General features: G+C 38.1%; 1 protein-coding gene across 2 annotated transcripts in view; it reads right to left on the bottom strand.

The window, feature by feature from the left end:
• The window catches only part of wdr36 (WD repeat domain 36), an 85,083-nt gene that overhangs the window by 11,836 nt on the left and 55,521 nt on the right, over nucleotides 1-17,726 (bottom strand). For both annotated transcript variants that reach the window (XM_073068244.1, XM_073068251.1), the window contains exons 14-21: nucleotides 11,511-11,676; nucleotides 9,314-9,422; nucleotides 6,905-6,984; nucleotides 4,840-4,947; nucleotides 2,566-2,663; nucleotides 2,182-2,327; nucleotides 1,646-1,765; nucleotides 1,051-1,132 (exon numbers count right to left, since the gene is read on the bottom strand). In XM_073068244.1, the coding sequence (XP_072924345.1) occupies nucleotides 1,051-1,132; nucleotides 1,646-1,765; nucleotides 2,182-2,327; nucleotides 2,566-2,663; nucleotides 4,840-4,947; nucleotides 6,905-6,984; nucleotides 9,314-9,422; nucleotides 11,511-11,676 (909 nt within the window). The remainder of the gene's footprint in view (nucleotides 1-1,050; nucleotides 1,133-1,645; nucleotides 1,766-2,181; nucleotides 2,328-2,565; nucleotides 2,664-4,839; nucleotides 4,948-6,904; nucleotides 6,985-9,313; nucleotides 9,423-11,510; nucleotides 11,677-17,726) is intronic.

Below are 17,726 nucleotides of genomic sequence, written 5' to 3'. Positions count from 1 at the left end.
CTCACCCAAGCTGGATGCACTAAGGTGCACCCTGAGCTGAACTGGGGCAAGATGCTATTGACATTAATTTTATTTTTCTTGATCTGTGTTTCCTAATAAGTATTTCACCTAGGGGTTTGGCACTAATTTTGGTACAACTATTCTCTACAAGAGTCTGTACTGATCATGATATTAATCCAAACTAAGCCCACCTGCCTGGTAATTGCCCACACTCTCCATTGCCTACCATTTAAGTGCTAACTAAATGCCTCATATATTGTATCTGCTTCCACCATTTCCCCCTGCCAGTGCATTCCAAGAACCTACCACTCTGAAAAAATAACTGCCTCATAAATCTCCTTTAAACTTTCCCTTTCTCATCCTAAAATCATGTCCTCCAATATCTGCTATCCCCCATCGATGCCTCTCACAATTTTATATCAATCAGATCAACCCTTAGGCTCAAATGCTCCAGAGAAAATATTCCAAGTTAGCCCAACCTCTCCTTATAGTGAGAGAAAGAAATACTCATCTTGAAAAAGGTAACTTGAAAAATACAGAACTGAAATGACTGCCATGAGGTCTGTTATGGAGAAACATGATTCTGCACTAAGTGAAGCAAACAGGTTATAGTAACAAACCAACTACAGTTTACAGACTTGAGATATTGGGTGAATACAAAAACACTCCAACTGTCTACCACATCATATTCATTTGTATGCTAAATTCATAGCATATCCAAAAACAATTAATGCATTATATCTGCAGAAAATAATCTATGAAGATTTTGCCTTGCCTCCTTTAAAAAGAATCATTAGCTGCACTACAGCTCAAGATCAAAATCTTAACAGATGTCAGAGTAAAAACTATAAGATCATTAATGCCACGAATACATCACTAGGATTTGTAAGCAAATACAAAGCAAAATCATTAAAGTTTTTTTTCAAGCAGGCAGGAAAAGCTTCACTTATTGCAATGTCGCTATCAGGAGCTGTATAGGATATAGGCAATTTTTTTTAAAAATATCAAACATACCAAGCATATACAAGAAAATAAATGAAAGTTACTTACAATTATTGGTGTTTAGAGCACCTTCCAATTGCATGTAAAATTCTGTTTTTTGTGCCAGTACCCCCAAGTTTACCACTTTGGACTGAAAATACCAAATGATTTTGGAGAATTAAAAACAAAAGATCTCAACACACTCTACTGATTTTTGCACTGTACATCTTCATTTTGCATTAAATTCAATTTAAATGTAGAAATTATCCTTTTGTCTTTGAAAATATAGATTTAGAACACATTTGTGAAACATCACACAATAGCCCTTATAGTTATTAATTTCAGAACCCTGTGCAGAATTCTAAAATGCAGATCATATTAAATCTTAACAACCCTCCATTTTTACTGTAATTTTTAAGCAATACATCTAATGTTCTGTCTATGATGGAATTAAGATGATTCTAACAATGCCAGAACAGACAGGAATTAATTTTACTGGTGGTCATCTCTTCTACTGTTGTGACATGTCCAAAGCAAGAAAATGTAAGTGATCAACTGATAAAAATTCTCAAAAGTCTCAGACACAAACTTTAGGGAGGCAGACATGAATAATGTTAACATCTCCTAAATGATTAGCAATAAGATGTTTTTTTCTCCGTCATACCTGGCCCTCAGAAGCTTGTTGTTCTGCAGCAGCAAAATGAGGCACAAGGCCAGGAATAGTTGGAATGAAGAAAGGAACAGATTTGGGCACTTTAGGTGGTTCCTTGGGTTTGTTCCTTTTCTGTAGATCAGCCAAACAAAACCCAATAAGTAATAAGAACACAACAGATAAAGTATTATTTTACAATTGTTATTAAGATGTTTTATTAAACACGTGACAATTTTAGTTTGATGCATCATTTTAATTCAAAACATTCGCAGTTTTCAATTTGATTGCAAGTAATGAAAGTAATGCTAATGATGGTCATTATTAAGGCAAATTCAAACATTCAAATAAAATTTAGGTGGTAAAATTCATGTATTAATTTACACTACATGAACGAACAAGATTAATATGGTAAATCATCAATGGCTTATGTGCACAGAAATCAATGACACTTACTGAACCATTTTTTTATGTAAAACCACCATAAAAATAATGCGTTTTAAACTATTCATTCAAGAAAATTTAGATTACTAAAGCAAATTATTTACTACCTTAATAATATCAAGATTAAGAAGATTTTTCCAGCGCGATTCTGGAAGCAAAGAGAGTGTCACCAACTGCTCTCCAAGTTGTTCAGATGATTCATAGTCTATCATCTGGCTTTCCACTTCTGTTTCAATGTCTGATGTCTCCATATCTTAAAAAAAAGTTTCTCATGTTATTGATAAAACAATGCTAAATGTTAAAAATATTTATTAACGTAACAGGCTATAGCTAGCTTATGAAAATGTAAACTTGCATGTTATCTTGAAAGAGAATCTTAAAAAAAAACATTAGAAGTTCCATACATGTGATTTGTCACTTGATATAGCATCATGTACTTATAAAGCAAAACTTTAATTTAAAATATATCCTAGAAATGTAATATAATAAACCTTCTTGTTGACACGCTCCAGGAAGCATCGTCACAGCAGGTTGATAATCAGCAGGAAGAGGACGAAGGGAAATAATATTATATAGTGTTTTGTTGGACCTAAGGAAAAAAAAGAGAAAAAGACATTAGCATTCACCGTAAATCCCAATTAACAGAGCCAAATTCCCTAAATATTTACAAACTTTTTGTAAGGAAATTTCTTATTTCAAAGTATCTATTTTGCCCATTAATATATGATTTCTTTGAATTTCATACATCTTGTTTAAAAAAAACATGATATTGCGTTTCAGAGTACCCTATAATACTTCACAATGAATTTCTTTTTCTGGGTTAACCCTTGTGCTTAAACAGAGCAACCAGTTTTTAAAAAATAATCAGCTAAGAACTCTTTGGAGGTGTTGACTGAGGTAAAACACAAGTATAGAATGACACTGCTTCATTTTTAGTACATATGTGGTTAAATGTGCTTCCATCTATAGAGAAAAACAAGTTTAATATTATATTTCAGTATGATCATTTCTATGTTTCACTCCCACATTTAACTGCATTTAAAAATTCTGAAGTAGATATAAGAAATAACTGTTCTTCCTTAATCAGGCATCCACCTTGATTCAGCTTTAGCTGAATGAGAAAAGACAAACACTTGAGCAACCAAACACCCTTAAGATTGTGTTTACTTCTTTCCAACAATTGAATGAAAGCTATGTCTAAAGATATAGCTTTTATTGTAACTCAATCTGAAATAGCTATAGATCAATCAGTGATTCTCAAAAGGGGTGGTTATTGTCCCATGTGGGTGTTAGGGGAAATAGAAGTCATCAAGGGGTGTTTAAGATCCTTTGCTTCGGGGGGGGGGGGGGGGGGGGGTGGCAGTAAGAAGCACCCTAACATGAGGCATGACCTGACCAACCATTAGTAGAGCAGGCACTTACAAAAAAAAAAGGATGAGGCACTGGAAGAACCATAGCTCTGCGGGTGGTGAGCACTTGACACAACGCATCTGAAACCTGGCAACCTCATCTGACCACACCAACCAAATGTTATTGTGGATGCATATATTAGTAACCAGGGTGCCCAACAGGGTGCCTGACTTCCGGCACTGAACGAGTTCATGCAATTTAACAGTCAGCAAGTCAAGTACACCCTCTCAAATTTCTCTACAGATCTATGAAAAACAGGTCAACCAATGATACAGTGCTGGCCCGAACCACACGGTGAAATAGAGAGAAACAGTGAACTTGCCGACCACAAGGATTCCTCAAGGTGTTCAAAACTACCTCGGCTTCATATGTGTGGTTAAGAAACATCTTTAGGGATTATGCAGGAGACAAGTTCCATCCGGGATAGGATGCAAGAAATAATAGCAACATACTAGAAGTATCTAACAGGTCAGGCAGGATCCATGAGGAAACAGTTGACATTTCAGGTTAATAACTCTTCAATTTTCCAGCATGCCAAGGTGTTGTTCTTTTAAATTGGCCTAGCAGAGTGATACAGAATGTCCTTGCTCCCAAGACTGAATACAAGAAAAAAAATGAGCTTGCAACTAGACTACTTTTAACTGAGTCGTCAGAGTGGCAATTTACACATGCAAGATAGGGTTATGGTCCTGAGGGTGGTTCATTGTTTAATTCCTGGGTGCAAATTCTGAAAAATAATCAGAGCTAATAACTTAAAAAGGCAGACATTCATAGTATTTTATGGCACTTGCAGGCCATATTAATACAGTGGAGTCTGCTGATTTTGTTTTATGCTTCACATCCTCTGGGATCTAGATGTTGAAATGGTATCATATACTTAAATATTCTTCAAGAAAATCGATGACATGACACCAACTCAGGAAAAATACCACTTCTGATCTCTTGGTTAGGTATACATCTAGTTTTACAATGTCAAATTTTAATTATCCCGAGTTATTTTGAATTATTATATTACACTGATATGCTAAATACATACAAGTATGAATTTTACTCATTTGATTAGTTTATTTGGTTTCTTATAGCATATGTAGGATTTGAAAGCTTATCGAATATCTTTGAATATGTATACAGCATTTAGTAATTACACAAAATAAAACCAATTTTGTCTTCCATTACAGGTAGTACTTTATCACATTCAAACGCAAGCTGTGTCTCATGTAATCTTTTAAACAACTAACAAAAATCTTTAATGATCACTGGAAAACTTGGAACATTTCAATACGCCCGAAAGTGGATTTGGAGAAACAGTCACAAATAATTAATGCTATATACTTATTCTGTAAAACCTAACCTACCAGAGATATATTCCCAAGTTATCGACGTGAGCAGTAGCAAGGAAGTCTCCAGTGGGAGACATGGTAATACTGACAGCTGCTGAATCAAGTAAAAAGCAGTCCACGAGGCTGTGAAAACAGGAGAAATATTTTAAAAGATCAAATAGAAACTATGAAAATAGCATTTTATTTCATTCTAAAGTATTTGTAATTCATGTTTTGTCCCAAAGAGTATTACAATAAACTTGATTACAGAGGGTAAGAAATGCTATCAAAGCAACACCCATGTTTCCAAACAAGGACTGGTAGTTAACCAAAATATCAAAAAAATTTTGTAATATAGAATAAGGCAGCAACAAGGGAAAGGTAAAGCACTTCTTGCTTTATGTTGGCTAGTTTATTCAAGGGAGCAATAAGGTTAGTAGAGCGTTATTTTTCTCTCCTGTCAGATGTAGAGATCAGGAAACAGTCTAACGTCCCTGATGACCATGTCTGCAGGAAGGGTGTCCAGCTGTAGCTACTCTCAGACCATTTTGATTAGTTAGAGTGGCCGACGGACATTCTAAGGAGCATGCAGGAAGCATAAGTTTTACGAGTAAGAATTTTAGAGAACAGATCATATTAAAAGTTCAGTTAGCTAGGTGGGTGACTGTCAGGTGGGGTAGGCAGGTAGGCAGAAATCAACTGTGTTCGTCCCTGTCTAAAACAAGTACTTCATTTTGAATTCTGTTGGGGGGGGGGGGTCAAGAAGAGCATCACCTCTCACATGTTATTGAATCCGCAGCCAGATCAGTGGCTGTACAGTGGTGTAGGTTAAGCTCTACGCAATAGTGATAGGAGACTTTAGTCAGGAGCATGGACAGGTGTTTCTATGACCCTGAGAAAGATTCTAGTATGGTCTGTTTCCAGGGTCAACTCAGATATCTGAGGAAGCACAAGACATTTTGAAAGACAGAAGTCGCAGTCAATATTGATTCTAATGACATTGACATAAGATCCTGCAAAGAAAAGTTAGGGAATTAAGTGGAAAATTTATTTTAAAAATGACCTTTAGGGTGTAATCTCAAGATTACTTCTTGTGTCACTTACTAGCATTAACAGAAAGACAAACATGGTGCAGTTGACTGTGTGGCTAAAGAGATGCAAGAACCTTGAATAACAAAAGACGCCGTAAACTAAAAAGGAAAAAAGCTTTTGTAAAGGTTTAATAAGATGATATCAAAGAGGCCATACAGTGCTCTTGGTGAACAGGACTGATCGATCGCTCATTGATATAGCATGGAACAGGTCCTTCTGGCCAAAGTGGCACATCACTCAGCAACCCAGCTATTTAACCCTGGCCTAATCATAGGACAATTAAAGTGACCAACTAACTAGTATGTCTTTGGACTGTGGGAGGAATCTGGTGCACACTCACAGGAAGGATGTACAAACTTCTTACAGAGGACAGTGATATTGAACTCCAAACTTAGACATCCCAAGCTGTAACAGCATCACACTTAAAGCTACAATGTAGGATCACACAAGGATAAAAGAGTGAATTTGTGCCTGCGCCAGTGGATGTGGGCGAGATACTTTGTATCAGCTTTCATCAAGGAGAAAGGCACGGGGGATAACGAGATCAGGGCAAGGTATGCTAACAATTGAGGCCACACTGGGATCAAGAAGCTGGCTGGGTTAGGTTTATTGAAGAATATTAAGGGGGTAAGTCCACAGAGCCTGGAGGGTTCTCTGTCAGGTTATTGAGAGAGGTAAGCAAAGAAATTGCTGAGGCCCTAACAAAGATTTATCATTACTAGCCAATTATATTGCAGAGGGCAGAAGAGGTTGAGCAGAATGCTTCGTGCATTATGAAGTACTGGATATAAAGACAGGTTGAGCAAAGTTGGATGTTTTCTCTGGAGTGTCAGAGGGTATATAGTCAAGAGTCTTTTTCCCATGATGGAAATGTGGAAGAGAATGGGAAAGAGTGAAAGAGAAGTACAGAGACATACACACAATGAGCTGAAGGGCTTGAACCTGCGCTAACTGTCCTATGCTAAAAGTTTCTTCAGACTTTATTTCATAACCCTGTATAGCAACATACCAGCCTGATGGGAGATCCCAGGTCCGTATTGTACAGTCCATTGAAGCAGTAATTAACCACCGTCCGTCTGAACTAAAAGCCTTCAAAAAACACAATTACAGGTAATACTATTACTTCACATAATATATGCTGTTATTATTCTATCAATGGAAGTTTTATTAATTTCAATAAGAAAAGTCCTGACCATTACCACAAGAAAATACCATAGGGTATAGGAGTAGAATCAGGCCATTGAGTATGCTCCACCGTTTCGTCATGGTTGATCCATTATTCCTCTCAGCCCCCTATAATGTTGCCTCAATTGAGTGAATTTTTGATTCATAACTCAGTGGAATTATTACCAGTGAGATGCCCATCTTTGTGCCAAAAATCTTACATTTTTACAGAGATGAGGTCATACTTGTAAAGGTGAAAACTCTGGGGCAAAAGCAGCCTCGGTCATTTTTGTGGACACAATATAAAACTAACAACATTTAAACTCTAGCAGATCTCTTTCACTACTTATGTATTTAAATACTTTTTATTGTATTTATTTTTCTGTTGTGCTGTACTGCTGCCACAAAACAAAGTTTCATGACGTATGTCAATGATATTAAACCTGATTCTGATTCATCCATCATCCATGGAAAGGTTCAGCAAGGGCACCACCCAGGCACTAATCAAATCCAATCTCAATCAGCAAACTGAATTGTGCTGATGGCCAGCTCAGATCCACTGGCTTATTCAGGACTTCCTCAATACTAATCTAACACTGCACCACAAAAACAGCACTGAGTCCAGGGATGGTTTCTGGACATATTGACCTGAGGGGCCAGATAGGTTTCATTTCAAACCTCTCACTGTTCTCAAGCCATTATTTGAATGTCCAGAGAAGCTCCTATCATTTGACTACCAACCTTCATTAAAAAGCTAAGTAGATCTGAGTAGTTCAATTATAAATTTACAAACTTGTGTTTGAATAATTTTGAAAATTTTAACATTTTAATTTTAAATATATTTCACGTTAACAAAGGTTTTTGACCATCAGAGATGGTTACAGACCATGGAAAAAGAGCTTTTATCAGCAAGTTCTGTGAGGTGCCATCATTGCTGAATGGAGATGGGCCTTCAACCTCTGCTGCCCGGGTCTGCTCATCCCTATCAACTACTTCATCTCATGATATGGCACAAATGGTAATTGCAACTGCAAGCATTCAAGGAGGCGGAAACAAGGTCATTAAAGTGATCCAATCAAACCAAATTGTTACAAAACCCAAATTCCATAATGGAAACTAGCATTCCAATTAATTAGATAGTGTATAATATTTTGGACACTTAACTATAGCCAGGTCCAGTTCACCAGAACACCACAAGAAATATGAAGGCCATTCAGTCCCTTGGTTCTGCTCCACCATTCAATAAGAACATGGTGATGGCACATTTATGTCTTGAATACACTCCAAATGAGCCTCTACAGCTCTCTTGCATGGAGAATATGAAAGGTTTTCTATCCTCAGGGTGAAGGCACTTTTTCCTCATTTTGATCCTGAATGGCTCATTGAGAATATGACCCCTGCTTCCAGTCACCCATGGCAAGGGAAATATGCCCAGTTAACCTTCTTAATAATTTTGTTCACTTCAGAATCATTATTTGTCATTCACTTAAAATCAGTACAATATGGCCCATCTTGTAATTTTATATAAGGTGGGACTCTTACCATCCAGGGATCAATATAGTACACCTTTCCATCAGTCCCTAAATTGCAAGAATTTTTTTTATCAGATAGGACAACAGACTAGTGCACAATATTTAATGTGCAGTCTCACCAGAGCTCTACATGGAGCAAGGCACCTCTACTCCTTCAAATTTTCTTGCAACAAAGGCCAAAATACTGTGTGCCTTCTCACTGGCTTGTTGAGCCTGCAAGTTAACACTTCATGTACAAGGACACCTGGTCTTTATGAAAACCAACACCCTTCCATCTCTTATATTTAAAAATACTCCTGCTTATCATCTTTTTTTCTACCAACTGGGCTGACCTCATAAGTTTCCACTTGCCTCACCCTTAATCATTTATTCAGCTTGAAAATAGTTATTTTACCTTTCAGCCTATACTGGCACCTTATCACCAGAAAACACTGGTATAGTGAAATCTATCTCCTCATCCAAATCTCCAAGGTAGATGATGAACAACCAGGAATGCAGCAAAGATTACTGTGGCATCTTTCACAACACCAGAAAAATATGAAGATGACCCAACCTGAAAATGACCTATTTATTCCTACTTGCCACAGATGCATTACCTCAATAGTAAAGTATAAATGGAAAAACAATTGTCATCATTCTGCCCGCTCTCTGAAGAGACACGACTTAGTAAGTGTTACATATGAATTTTATTAACAACAGCAAGGTGATTAATAATATCATACCATGTCATTTATTTGATTCTGATGGCCAGAGAATCTTCGCACAAATTTTCGTGTTTCACTGTCCATAACTGCTATCCTGAAATCATCCATAGCAACAGCCAACATGCCACTAGGAAAAAAAAATATGCAAACATAAATTTCAGAACTGTAACTTGTGAAAACAGTGAAATATAATATGATGAACATTAGAGATATCTGCAATTGGAGACACTTACAAGCCTCTAAACAGTGTTGATAATGTAGTGAATGGCATCAAATGAGAAGTTAGAGATGAATGTAACATGGATACGAAAATGGTAATAAACAAACAGCTGGATAAATTCAGATTAGGTAGCATCTACTCAGAGGAACCAATCTGGATTGCAGCTTGGAGTAAGTAGGCAATGACAGATGCTAGAATAGAACCAGAGGAAAAAGCTAAAAATTAAAAAGACCAGGAGGATTTGGGGTTACAGCAAGAAAAGAGGTGGAATTGTGATGGATTACTGTTGGGACTAGGAGGACTGAAAGGAAAAAGGGAGGAGAAATGAAAAGAATAAAGGCAGAAAAGGATCAAGTAGCCTTGCATCCCAACCAGATATACAGAGAATTTAAATTGCACAGCAATATGAAAAACTCAGATTATCAAGAGAAGAGGTTAGAGGACAATTAGTTAGACTTAAAATGATATGACCTGAACTGCCAGATTTCTTATTTAAATCTATAGTAAGAGGTTAGAAGAATCTGTTGTTAAAATGAATGAGGGACAGAACATATTGACGTCAAACAAGAAATCTGATTACTGGTTGAAAAAAGGGATTTAGGCTGAATGGGGGTGATCTTGTGATAACTAGCACCTAACCTTAAATGATGCTGTTTTTCCACTTATCATCCAGCACATTTTAGTGGGTGGCTGTACTCACACAATGGTTCTGACAGATGCCAAGGATGAGGCTCAAGCTCATCCTTCCAACCATTGAGCCTGACTCACTGGGCTACTAAAGTTTTAATAAATTTCAGTATTTGTTATATTGTTGATTTGCTAACCTTCAGAAAAACATGTGTACTTGTACGTTCATTATGTACTGCGTCATTTAACGTAGGTGAGCATCGTCTTTCCATGACCATGATTGTTCTTAGCAAATTTTTCTACATAAGTAGTTTGCAATTGGCTTCTTCTGGGCAGTGTCTTTTACAAGAGAGGTGACCATTATCAGTACTCTTCAGCGATTGTCTGCCTGGCGTCAGTGGTTGCATAATGCCGGTGGGGGGGGGGGGGGGGGGGCGGGGTGTGCTAAGCAGGTGCTACACCTTCCGAAGGGTGACCTGCAGGCCAATGGAGGAAAGAAATGCTTTACACCTCCTTTGGTAGAGACACATCTCTACCCCGCCACCCCAACCTGTATACTATTAAGCATGATAAACTAAAATTTCTTTTTATTGGTATTGATGTCACATGTACCAAGATACAGTGGAAGCTTGTCTTGCATATTGTTCATACAAATCAAATTATTACAGAGTGCATTGAATGAGAATAAGGTAAAATAATAATACAGAATAGTGTAAAAGCTACTGAGAGAGTACAAGTAATTCATAGACGGAGAAAATTTAAATTTAAGAGTAGAACAATTACAGTAGAGGTGGATTTGCAGGGAGCAACTTGCAAAGTATCTCTACACTCTAGCGCCACTTTGAACCAACAAATAGGTTAAAATAAGAATAAAACACATTAACAATTAAATGCATTTAAACTGAATACAATCATAAAAACTGAAGAAACAAAAGGTGGGGCCCATTCAGTCCATCAACTAAATTCAATATTCTGTTCCACCTTTCACTTATTTTATCCTCCTCAGCAGTAACTATATCTAACTCTTTTCATCTTCTTACTGCTCTCAAAGCAACTATTTTATCCCACTGACTTCAATGGAGCCCAAGAGCTGGAAAAGTCTGCCGAGGTTTATGCTGCCCCAGGATGAGATGATAGCACTGCAGGCAATACCGAATCCAGTTTAAGTTCAGTTAGACTTTGGGACATGCACAAAAAAAAAACAGTAAACCTGATAGAAATGCTAATGCTCTGTGGATGATCTACTCCTTAGTTAAAATCACTGGAAAGCCCAAAAAGCGTATTTTAACATTGCTTTTCCATGAGACATCAAAATAATGAAATATAAAATTATGACAAAATTCAAGAAAACAATTAGACATTTCATACCTGTCTCTGTGTAGCAAAATGGTGATTGGTGATGCATCTAACGTTGTGGTATAAACCAACTGCTTTGATTTGAACTTCCAGAACTTGACTAGTTTATCTCCACCAGCTGTAATAGTAAGTTGATTTAGTCCATCGACAGCAACTCCTCGTATTTGGCCATCATGAGCTTAAATTGAAAGGAATTGCAATTAGTATTTTTGCATGACTTATGATCAGTATATTTAATTAGTTAAATTTGACAATACACAAACCACAATTATCCATTCATGTTATTCTTGATATAAATATGGCAAGAAGATGCTCACTGTACTGCTGAAAGTTGCGAAGCCCATCAACCCAAGTCCACACACAGAGAATAACAGAAAAAAAACAGAAGCAGCAAGGATTATTCAGTCCCTCATGCCCAGTCCCTCTTTCAAAGTTAAAGTAAACTTATTATCAAAGTACATATGTCACCATGTACTACCTAGATTCATTTTCTTGCAGCCATTTACAGGAAAATGAAGAAATAAAATAGAATTTGTGGGGGAAAAAGCTATATACACGAACAACCAACATGCAAAAAACAAATTGTTATTTATTTTATTTATTGAAATACAGTGTGCAGTGGGTCCCTCTGGACCTTCGAGTCACGCTGCGCTGCCCAGCAACCCGATTTAGTCAATGGACAATCTACAATGACCAATTAACCTACCAACCGGTACGTCTTTGGAACGTGAAGGGAAACTGGAGCACCCAGAGGAAATCCACACAGTCAAAGAAGAATGTACAAACTCCTTACACACAGTGGCAGGAAATGAATTCCAATTGCTGGCACTGCAAAGCACTGTGCTAACCAGTACACTACAGTGCCACTCTACTCCTGAACCTAGTGGTGTGGGGCCTAACACTCCTGTATCTTCTACCCGATGGTAGTAGCAAGAAGAGAGCATGGCCTAAATGGCAGGGGCATCATCATTCAATAAGATCATGGCTAATCAGTATAACTTTCTTGCACTGACCCTATATCCCTAATTCCATTCATGTCTAAAAGTTGAGTCATCACTTTCTTGAATATAATCATACTTGGTGGGTGGAGAATTCCAAAGACGTACTGTCTTCCAGAAGTTCCTTCCCATCTCTGCCCTTACTCAGAAAACTTAAACCATGATTTTAAACACACACTAAAGTGTGGTAACATTATCCCTACATCCACCTTGTCAAAAGTGCCATAAGAACTTTATACATTTCTCTTCTCATTTTCCTATATTGCCAGGTATACTCTGCTCATGCAAAACCGATCACCCCAGGAATCTGTTTGCCAGCTCTTCACTGCATTCCCTGAATTGCATGCATATCCATCCTCGGAAAGCAATACCAGAGCCATGCATAATACTCGCCATACACTTGCACTAGGGCCTTTGTTTTTGCAATGTGAGCAAAATATCACAACTCTTTCAATGAATAACATACTATCTTCTTTGCTAAGACCATGCTGGGTCTGAAAGTTAACTGTGAATCACTCAGTTTCCTCTGAATACTAACACCTTTCAAACATTCAAGAGAAAGTGTACAGACACAGGCCTGTATCAGAAAACCAGGTATGATTTGCAGAGGGCTATTTCAAGAGTGAAGAGACAATTTCATTTGAGGTTGGAGTCAACATCGGATGCACAGCAACTCTGCAAGACATTACTTCCTACAAAGCAAAACTCAATTGCATGAATGGCAGTGATGCTTCACTAGCAAAAGAACTCAACGCCTTCTATGCACGCTTTGAAAGGGAGAACACAACTACAACTGTGAAGATCCCTGCTGCATCTGGTGACCCTGTGATCTCCGTCTCAGAGGCTGATGTTAGGCTGTCTTTAAAGAGAGTGAACCCTCGCAAGGCAGAAGGTCCCAATGGAGTACCTGGTAAGGTTCTGAAAACCTGTGCCAACCAACTGGCGGGATTATTCAAGGACATTTTTAACCTCTCACTGCTACTGGCAGAAGTTCCTACTTGCTTCAAAAAGGAAGGCAACAATTATACCAGTGGCTAAGAATAATAATGTGGGCTGCATTAATGACTATCACCTGGTAGCACTCACATTGACAATGATGAAAAACTTTGAGAGGTTGGTCATGACTAGACTGAACTCCTGCCTCAGCAAGGACCTGGACCCAATGCAATTTGCCTATCGACACAATAGGTCAACGGCAGATGCAATCTCAATGGCTCCCCACACAGCTTTAGACCACTTGAACAACACACACACCTACATCAGGATGCTGTTCATCCACTACAGCTTAGCATTTAATACCATCATTCTCACAATCCTGACTGAGAAGTTGCAGAACCTGGGCCTCTGTACTTCCATCTACAATTGAATCCTCGACTTCCTAACCAGAAGACCACAATCTGTGTGGATTGGTAATAACATCTCTTCCTTGCAGACAATCAACACTGGTGCACCTCAGGAGTGTATGCTTAGCCCACTGCTCTATTCTGTATATACACATGATTGTGTGGCTAGGCATAGCTCAAGTATCATCTATAAAGTTGCTGATGATATAACCATTGTTGGTAGAATCTCAGGTGGTGACGAGAGAACGTACAGGAGTGAGATATGCCAACTAGTGGAGTGGTGCCACATCAACAACCTGGCACTCAACATCAATAAGATGAAAGAACTGATTGTGGGCTTCAAGAAGGGCAAGACGAAAGAATACATACCAATCCTCAGAGGGATCGGAAGTGGAGAGAGTGAGCAGTTGTAAGGTCTTGGGTGTCAAGATCTCCGAGGATCTAACTTGGTCCCAACATATCAAAGTATTTATTAAGAAGGCAAGACAGCAGCTATACTTCATTAGGAGTTTGAAGAGATTTGCCATGTCAACAAATACACTCAAAAACTTCTATAGTTGTACCGTAGAGAGCATTCTGACAGGCTGCATCACTGTCTGTTATGGAGAGGCTACTGCACAGGATCAAAAGAAGCTGCAGATGGTTGTAAATCTAGTCAGTTCTGGGTATTAGCCTGCAAAGTACACAGGACATCTTCAGGAAGCAGTATCTCAGAAAGGCAGCGTCCATTATTAAGGACCTCCAGCACTGAGGGCATGCCCTTTTCTCACCGTTACCATCAGGAAGGAGGTACAGAAGCTTGAAGGCACACACTCAGTGATTCAGGAACAGCTTCTTCCCCTCTGCCATCTGATTCCTAAATGGACATTGAATCTTTGAACACTACCTTATTTGTTTAAATATACAGTATTTCCGTTTATGCACATTTTAAAAATCTAATCAATATATGTATACTGTAATTGATTTATTTATTTCTCTGCTAGATTATGTATTGCATTGAACTGCTGCTGCTAAGTTAACAAATTTCACGTCACATGCCAGTGATAATAAACCCGATTCTGATTCTAACCAAAACTACCAACTACACTCTCAGAGACAAACTTCAGCTTCCATAAAAGAAGGAAAAAATATCTTGGAGTCAAATTTATTGGAATCAGATATCATTCCCAAAATGTTGCTTATTGGAAATATTTCAGATTGAAGTTAGAAAATGTTAAAATATTTTATTGCCCTGTATAATTGTTTACAAACTATTTTATTCCTAAACTGGACATTGTTATTATTAGTAGAACTTTAGTATATCATGCTGATTTTATCGCCAAATTTCATTAACTTCTTTTATAAACATTTAGAAATTCTGAAGATACTGGAAATCTAAAGCAAAACACACAAGATGCTGGAGGAACTCAGCATCCATGGAAATGAATAAGTGGTTGATGTGTTGGGCCAAGACCCTTCTTCAGGACTGCAAAGGAAGGCGGAAGACACCAGAATTTAAAAAAGGTGGGGGAAGGGGAAGAAGGCTAGCAAGAAGGTGATAGGTGAAGCTAGTTAAGTGGGAAAGGTAAAGGGCTGGAGATTAAGTAATTAGATAGGAGAGGAAAGTGGACCACAGGAAAAAAGCAAGGATGGGGGGGGGGGGGGCACCAGGGTGAGATGATAGGCAGGTGAGAAGAGGCAAGAGGCTGGAGTGGGGAATACAAGAGGGGAGGGGGAAATTAATATTTTTTTAACTGGGGGAAAAAAAAATCAACATTCATGCCATCAGGTTGGAGACTACCCAGACTGAATACAAAGTATTGCTCCTCCACCCTAAGGGTGGCCTCATCACGGCACAAGAGGAGGCCATGGATCGACATGTCGGAAAAAGGGGAACAGGAATTAAAATGTTGAGCCACTAGGAAGTTCTGCTTTTGGCAGATGGAGCAGAGGTGCTTGATAAAGCAGTCCCCCAATTACGATGGGTCTGATGTCGAAGAGGCTGCATTGGGAGCACCAGATATAACAAATGACCCCAGCAGATTTGCAGGTGAAGTGTTGCCTCATCCGGAAGGACATTTTAGGGCACTGAATAGAAGTGAGGGAGAAGGTGAATGGGTAGGGATAAGTGCCTGGAGGGAAGGAAGTGATCCCTGCAGAAAGTGAAGGGGGGGGGGGGGGGAATATGTTTTTGGTGGTAGAAATGGCAGAACTTGCAGAGCATCTATGGAGTTCCACTTGGGCTTCTGCTCTCTGACCTGATACCAGAATTAATTGCAAACTTGGCTGATTTGAAATAATTTATATTGGCAAGTTAAAAGGTGTTCAATTATGATAAAATAACCTAGATTAGGCATCTTTGTTTTCATATATTCATTCAAACAAACATTTTTTTAAAAAACAAAGGGCTCACAGGCTGAGCTTGCATTTAATTGCCCATTACATCATTAGGGGATTCTTCTGCATGGGTATACAATGGCAAGAATGCAAATATATTTAAACTGAGCAATCCAATGATGAAGACTTGGTTCAAAGCTAATCTTGGTTCAAAGGCTAATCGTGCAAAGGCAGTAATTGAAATGTCACATTAGATCAAATGTTTCTAATTCTCAGCTGGTCACTGTGACCACACCTAGATAGAAGAATGGAAAAGAACAGCACATCTTACTAGGCTACTGGCATTCTGCAATCATTGTCTACTGTCTATTGATTAGCCTATACATCATACTTTGGATCAAATTTGTGCCATTGTGTACCCACACAAAGGAATCTCCTTCACTTTATTGTAAAAAAAAGTCAACATTTTAACAGAAGTTAAATATGAGATTTGGCTACAAGTTTTTTGAATTACTTCTCTAATTTGTTAAATTGTATAGATGTGTGCCCTTTACGTCAATGATATATTAGATGCTTATCATTTAGTACAATAGGATTACCAGCATCTGTAGAATAAGTGTTTTACAGATGCCAGAATATTCATCAGAATGTTCATAATGTATCAGAATATTCAGAAAGGGAAGAAGTTGGCACAAAAACAAAACACTTCAAATAAAAAAAACTACTTTTATATGTCTTATAAACAGATTTAAGAATTTTTTAAAGCTTTGAATCAACAGAATGGTAAAATTAGTTCCATTTCCCCCCCTTTTAAACAATGGCTTTGTAGGTTTCAATTGAGAACTGCAAAATCTACTCTTCTTCCTCCACTAAAGTAAAAATTATCATTTTGAAATGATACCCCATAAAGCTTAAATATAGAGAATAAGACTTTTAATGTACTTACTGCCTACTTAAATGTCAGACTACAGATGATTCAATTCTTCAAAATGTTTATGCCAAAAATGCATATTTTGTACAATGCTAAGTGAGAAGGCTATAACTGGTGATTTGACATTACACCCTATCCTTGTTATATGCATCTTCAGACAATGTGGATTCACAGTTATGCGTCAAACCTATTTCTACCAACTTCTCCTTATATGCGTCCAAAACTCTCAGTTATGCGAGGCTGTTGGGACGACAGGCACAGCTTTCCCGCCACTATAAGTCAGGTGCGCACGCCTCACAGTCTCACATTGGTTTTGGCAGCGTGTGGATGTGTGATCTTACGCTCTTAAACTTTTGTTGTTATTACCTACAGTGCACTAATTTTGTGCTTGAAATATTTAACCATGCTTCCTAAGCGTCCATGGCAGAGAACCGCTTTAACACTTGAAAAAAAGTTGAAAATTATGAATAGGGCTGCATCAGGTGAAGGTAACACAGCTCTGGGACGCTACTTCCCATTCATCCTAACATAACAGTGTGTTTCCTGCCGCCTAACACAACATTGCTGATTCAACCACTCGACCAAAGTGTGATATCCACATTCAAGGTGTATTTTTTACGGCAAACTATCTCTCAGATGC

The sequence above is a fragment of the Hemitrygon akajei genome, chromosome 2 (assembly GCF_048418815.1).
Source record: "Hemitrygon akajei chromosome 2, sHemAka1.3, whole genome shotgun sequence".
Taxonomy (NCBI): Eukaryota; Metazoa; Chordata; class Chondrichthyes; order Myliobatiformes; family Dasyatidae; genus Hemitrygon; species Hemitrygon akajei.
This window is presented reverse-complemented; position numbering and strand designations above follow the sequence as displayed.